The sequence below is a fragment of the Sapajus apella genome, unplaced genomic scaffold, assembly GCF_009761245.1.
Source record: "Sapajus apella isolate SASKATOON/1434 unplaced genomic scaffold, GSC_monkey_1.0 scaffold696, whole genome shotgun sequence".
Lineage (NCBI taxonomy): Eukaryota > Metazoa > Chordata > Mammalia > Primates > Cebidae > Sapajus > Sapajus apella.
The window spans coordinates 26,215-32,891 of NW_022437622.1; the positions used below are offsets into that span (position 1 = coordinate 26,215).

The 6,677-nt window shown below is 50.4% G+C and overlaps 1 protein-coding gene across 2 annotated transcripts in view; it reads right to left on the bottom strand.

The window, feature by feature from the left end:
* The window catches only part of AP1B1 (adaptor related protein complex 1 subunit beta 1), a 28,312-nt gene extending 26,208 nt beyond the window's left edge, over positions 1 to 2,104 (bottom strand). For both annotated transcript variants that reach the window (XM_032272551.1, XM_032272550.1), the window contains exons 1-2: positions 1,961 to 2,104; positions 857 to 1,102 (exon numbers count right to left, since the gene is read on the bottom strand). In XM_032272551.1, coding sequence (XP_032128442.1) covers positions 857 to 1,102; positions 1,961 to 2,083 — 369 coding nt within the window. In that variant the 5' untranslated portion in view covers positions 2,084 to 2,104. The remainder of the gene's footprint in view (positions 1 to 856; positions 1,103 to 1,960) is intronic.
* Positions 2,105 to 6,677: the final 4,573 nt, after the last annotated feature.

Sequence of the window (6,677 nt, forward strand, 5' to 3'; positions counted from 1 at the left end):
CAAAGTGCTGGGATTACAGGTGTGAGCCCCTACACCTGGCCTTAGGCAGCTGTTTTTAAGCGTGTTCTGCATTGTTTCTAACTTTTCCCTGTGGCCCGTCCAGGGCTCCAGTGCCCATCCCTGTACTGGTCGCTCAGTGCTGTGTGGCAGTTGCTCAGTGTTTCTGCTCAGAGTGGGATGGCTGGGTTTGTGCATTCATTTTATTTTTTTTTTTTTTTCCCTTTTTTTTTTTTTTTTTTTTTTTTTTTACTACTACTGTTCCAGCATGTGCATTCATTTTAAACAGGCCCTGGAAAACTGCCCTCCAAACTGCTGTCGCCACCATGGGTAAGGAGACTGTAGGGTTCCATATCCTGCTACATCTGGATGTCCCGTCTTCCAGGCTATGCTACTTCAAGGGTGACCCACTACAACCCAGCAAAGATGGGAGGGAAGGGAAAAGCACCCCACATGCAGCATTGGTCTTGGTGAGAGGACAGCAACAGTAACAGTGACTAGAAGGGGAAGGAGGGCACTAGTATTGATCACACACCATGTGCCAGGCCATGCCAGGGACGTCACCTTCACAGCACTCCTGCCCACTATGTAGGATTAGATCCATCTCACTGATGAAGGAGACAGCCCTGGAAGCCTAGGCAGTGCTCCAGGTTTTGCAGCTAGTGGTGAGAATAAGGGAATCCAGGTCCAGCTCCCTCCAAAGAGGCTGCCTGAACCACCACAGGCACAAGAACAACTGGCACCCCAGCCAGGCTCTCACTTCTATGTACTCAGGACAGCCTGGTGAAGGGTCAAGCCAACGTCTTCCCAAGCAACCCAGCAGGTGGTGGAGGAGGCACGGTGGGTGGCAGTGGCTTACCATGGGGTTAGAGTCAGAGATGAGGTCTTTAAGGGTGTCCAGGAAGCCCTGGTCCTCCACCAGCTGGGCATTGATATCGTGAAGCTTGGCCACGCACACAGCTGCTGTCTTGCGCACGTATGGATCCTCATCCTTCAGGCACTTCCGGAGTGGCTCACACAGGTACTCCGTGATCTTGTCAACGCGGATGCAGCCCATGGTCCGCACCGCCAGGGCTCGGATGAGGGGGTTGGGGTCCTCACAGTCCTGAGGGGAACCAGCCATTGGCCAGGGCAGGGGTGTGATGAGCCACCTGTGGCTTCGTATTCTCCCTGGCCTCCAGCTCTGAGCCCTGCTGGGCTGAGCAACATCAGATGGCTGCTGTGGATCTCTACTAACTATAGCCAACAGCAGCGGAAGTAAATGCTATGTAACCAGCACCCATGCCAGCTCTGCACGTCATCTCCTCTTATCCTCACAGTGGAAATACAATACTGGTCCCATTTTACAGATGATGAAACTGACGTTTTCAGGAAGGCTGGGAGCTCATCCGAAGCCACAGAGCAGAGCCGTGATTCAAACTCACATCCACCTAACATCTAGCCCTCGATTTTTCCTCTGGCCACAGAAGCCTCATTTCCCCATATCTGAGCGTGGACAGGACTCAGGGGAGCTAAGGTTCTAAAGGTATACAGATTCACAGGTAGTAAACATTAGGAGAAAATGAAATTAAAATAAAGGTGCACAGCGCTGACAATTCAACCTGAAGGACAGAAAATGGAGTAAGCAGCAGTCTAGAAGGGGAACAGAGAAGCTCTCAGACACCTGCTGATTCCTGCCCTGGCAAAGCATGCACAGCAGGGCCCAATCGGGGTGGTGAGGGGATCGACAGGCCTTGCAGGACCTCACACAGGATGAGTTAGGCAGCGGCCTTGGCATCTGGTTTTCTGGGAAGTGGGAGCCCTCTGCTGGAGGAAGAGGCCTGCAGGCTGGGTGGGCGCGGGCAGTCCAAAGGTCTGGATTCCATCCAGCGCCACAGGGCCCCACCCCAAAGAGACTGAGGGGAGACAGAGCCTTAAGCACCCCATTCCCCCATACCCCCATGCCCACCAAGCTCCTGCTCACCTTCACAAAGGTGTTGACGGCCATCATGGCCATGTCAGGCTGACTCTTGGCATAATTCATCAGGTGGAGGTACACCAGATACCTCTTCAGCTCCAGGTTGTCCATCAGCCCCAGGCTGTCCATCTTCCAGGGCACACGGAGGGGCTGAAAAAAGGAAGAAGATTTTCAGGCTGCTAACTAGTGGGTGGGAGGACAGTGGGTAGGAGAGAAAGGAGAGACGCACTGGACGACTTTCTGGTAAAAGGGAGGGTATCAGATGTGCCGTTATCAACCAACGCTTATTGGTAGAAAATCCCAAATGGTCATTTTAAAAGCAGAAAAAGGGCCAGGCACAGTGGCTCACGCCTTGTAATTCCAGCACTTTGGGAGGCCGAGGTGGGCAGATCACAAGATCAAGAGTTTGAGACCAGCCTGGCCAATATGGTGAAACCCCATCTTTACTAAAAACAAAAAAAAAGAAAAGAAAAGAAAATCAGCTGGGCAAGGTGGCGGGCACCTCAGCTACTCGGGAGGCTGAGGCAGGGGCATCGCTTAACCCAGTAGGCGGAGGTTGCAGTGAGCTGAGATCACACTACTGCACTCCAGCCTGGGTGACAGAGCAAGACTCTGCCTCAAAAATAAATGAATAAAAATAAAAGTAGAAAAAGTCCTTAGTTGTTTTCAGACAGTTCAAACATGAATTCTGAAGCCCGTCAAACCCAGCACTGCCTCTTGCTAGCTGTATGACAGAGAAATTCCTTTGTCACCTGCCTCCTCGCCCTGACTCTCAATTTCCTCACTTCCAAGCATGCTGCAACAGAAACTCACTTCACAGGGCCTTTATGATAACTCATTGAGACAACATACTTAGGTTTCTGGTCCTTGTTATTTGGGAGGTGCTAAGTAAATGAAAATGACCCTTTCTCCCTCTCTGATACTTAACGTGGCCCCTTACGTTAGGCTGCTGGTTCTGGAGGGTCGCATGGAAGTAGGATGGCTCACGCTGCTTTCACCGCAAGTTCTGACACCCACTAAGAACAAGCACAGCATGCCTGGAGCACACACCACACACCAGGCTTGGTGCTAAGAGCTTTACATACTTGATCTCATTTAACTGCCCTTAGAAGTCAGGGGATGATCCCCATTTCACAGAATACTGAGCTTCATAAATGTCTCCAGAGCCAGGCTCCTGGAAGAGGAACAAGGGTCTGTGCTCATGACCACTGGGTGGAACCCTTCTCAATGTGGCACCCATGGCCCCAGAGTCACAGGCCTTAAGATATGAAATTTGGTTAGAGAGCAATTTTCTATCTTGGAATCATCAGATCCCCTCTCAATTCTTAGGTGTTTACAGGCAACGACGTGTCAACACAGAGACTTAAGAGGTCAAAGTGAACTTCCTGAACCCCAACAAGCAGGAGTCCTGCCAAAGCCAAAATTGATGTATCACCTTGGAAGATGACGCACCAGGAAGAATGGGGAAGAAGAAGGAGGAAAAACTGCTGATGAGAACGATTCGCTCTTTGGGGCCCGTCATATCAACAAAGCCAGCTCTTTTGAGACGGAAGAACAAAGATGTTTCTCCTCTGTGAGGAGGTGACAGTGGTGTTCTGGGTGAAGGAGAGCGGCTTTGTCCTGGAAGAAATCTGACTTGGAAGGAGGCCCAGGTGTCCAGCAGGCGCCTGCTCCCTTTGCGGCTCTGGCTTCCAAAGGGCTCTCTGCAGAGCTGCTGGCAGCAGATCCTTGCTGGTGGGGGATCCATGGGGAGGTCTGGAGTAATGGGAGCCTATCTTGGGACCTGGACAGGAGCTGCTCCACATCAGCACCCAGGCTATGAGGCACAAGGCTGAGTACCATGAGGGCATAGGTGAAAGCCGCCTGGATTTGGATTTCAGAAGAACTGGGCTTGAGTCCTAGTTCTGCCATAAACCATGTGACTCTTAGGCAGTCGCTTTATGTTTTTATTTCTTTGGCAATAAAACCATCATTACCTACAATATGGGAATTGTAAGGAACGACTAAGAAAACAAATCTGAAAATGTTCTGTGCAGACTCTCAAATACTGTGTAAATATTAAGCTGTTATAAAATCCAGTCCCTGCCTTTGAGATTTTGCAATCTGGTGAGCAGGTAAACACAAGTACACATAAGAGAACAGTCTCCATTTAGTGCTGGGTGATGGGAACCGAGAGCAAATGCTTTGAGTTTGAGGTAGTGGGCTGGCAACAGGCAAAGGCAGACCTTGATAGGGTTTTTAAAGATGGGAAGACAAGCTGGGTCACTGGGCACTCCCACAGGGGAGGCATGAGCCAAGGTGCAGCAGCCATTCTACACAAGACCTGCTCCAGCCGTCAGGTGCAACAGAGGTTGCAAACAGGTGACAAATTAGAGAAATCCAATCTGGCACGTGTGTTTTTACTTGCACCACACAGTGTTGGTTTAACATTATTTGGCTACTTAAGACAGGGAGATTTAAAATGAAAAATAAACTTTCCCATTCTTGCTTTTTTTTTTTTTAAAGACAAAGTATCACCATGTTGGTCAGGCTGGTCTTGAACTCCCGACCTCAGGCGATCCGCCCACCTCAGCCTCCCAGAGTGCTGGGATTAACGGTGTGAGCCACCACACCTGGTCTCATTCTCTTTTTTTTTTTTGAGACGGAGTCTCACTCTGTCACCCAGGCTGGAGGGTGGTGGTGCAATTTAGGCTCACTGCAATCTCTGCCTCCCAAGTTCAATAGATTCTCTTGCCTCTGCCTCCCAAGTGCGGAGATTATAGGCGCACACCACCATGCCCAGCTAATTTTTGTATTTTTAGTAGAGATGGGATTTCACCATATTGGCCAAGCTGGTCTTGAACTCCTGACCTCGTGATCCACCCACCTCAGCCTCCCAAAGTGCTGGGATTACAGGTGTGAGCCACTGCGTGCAGCCCAGATTTCCCATTCTTTTTAAAAACCGGAAGACCTGGTCAGGCACGGTGGCTCACGCTGTAACAGCACTTAGGGAGGCCGAGGCTGGCAGATCACAAGGTCAGGAGATAGAGACCATCCTGGCCAACATGGTAAAGCCCTGTCTCTACTAAAAAAAAAAAAAAAAATTAGCCAGCCTTGGTGGTGGGCACCTGTAATCCCAGCTGAGGGACACTGAGGCAGGAGAATCGCTTGAATCAGGGAGTCACAGATTGCAGTGAGCTGAGACTGCACCACTGCACTCCAGCCTGGTGACAGAGTGAGACTCTGTCTCAAAAACAAACGTGCACATGTGCGCGTGCACACACACACACACACACACACACACACACACACACCCCACCCACCCACCCACCAGAAGACTGGGCCACACTGAGTCCTCTTCCCTAGCCAGTAGTGATCCTCTGGAGTTTCTGAGAAGGTCCATGCCATACCCACTCTATCACCTGCTGCCTTTCCCATCTATTCTAGTTAACTCACTCCATCACCACCTGACCTGTCAGCATCTGGGCTCATGATTCCTGTGTAAACAATACCTTCTATTGGGGAAAAAAGTTTTATGAAGGGAGCTGTATGAGGGGAGACATGGGTCCCTAGACAACCTAAAGGAGAGACTGAAGTGGACCCAAGCTATAAACCCTCCCCTGTCAGCCAGCTGCCAGCTGCCACCAGGCCTACTCCTGCATACCTGACATCTTTGCCCACTGTCATCGATGCAATCACTTTCTTCACTGCCTCCTTCTTCTTCTCCTTCTTGTCACTGTTGAGCTCTGCCTTCAGCTCGAAGATTTCCCCTAAGGAAAGGAGGCAAGCATGAGTGATCCCTCCCTACCCTGCCAGGGGATGATTCCCTGTACTTAAATTCCAAAAGAACTGGAGGGAGGCATGTCAGACATCTTATGCCGTGGGCTGAGGGCAGCTTCAGGCCCCTGGCCTCAGGTGGGACAGGCAACAGTGAGGGACGACTGTTAGGATAGAAATTAACAAGATGGAAGCTTGCAGGCCTGGCACAGTGGCTCACACTTGCAATCCCAGCACTTTAAGAGGCTGAGGATCACTTGAGCCCAGGAGTTTGAGATTAGCCGGGGTAACATAGTGAGACCTAGTTTCCAGAAAAAAAAAACTTTTTAAAATTAGCTGGTGTGGTAGCACGTGCCTGCCGTGCCAGCTACTCTGGAGGCTGAGGCTGGAGGATCATTTGAGCCCCTCTAGGTTGAGGCTGCCATGAGCCATGACACCACTACACTCTGGCCTGGGTGACACAAAGTGAGACCCTGACTGTCTCAAAAAAAAAAAAAAAAAAGCTGAGAGGCCCTGCTGGATTGAAGCCACGGGAACCGTGGAAGCTACAAAGGTTCTGAGGAAGACAAAAGCATCAAAAACATGACAGCAGGCTGTGCTCAGCCAGAGGGCTAAAAACCCAGTGGAGGGCAAGCTGTCCTCAGCTACCCTCACTCAGCCAAAGGCCCTTAAAAAGGCTCAGTGCAGTAGAACCTGAGTACTTAGGGCTTGCAGGGAGAGGGCAGAGTTTGTTGATTCCCACACGGAGGCCTTTCCTGTTTTCTTCAAACCTCTAATTAAAACAGCTTGCTCAGGGTTTCACTTCCTGAGACACAAGGGGTTGCTCAGCTCTGAAAATGGGAATTCAGCTTCTCCATGAGAGCTCCGGCATGTAATAAATTGTTCTGAAGAATTTGATGATGTGAAAAAAACAAATGAGGAAGTAGGCTTGTCTGGCCCTGCCACGGACAGATAGTCAGGATCCCAA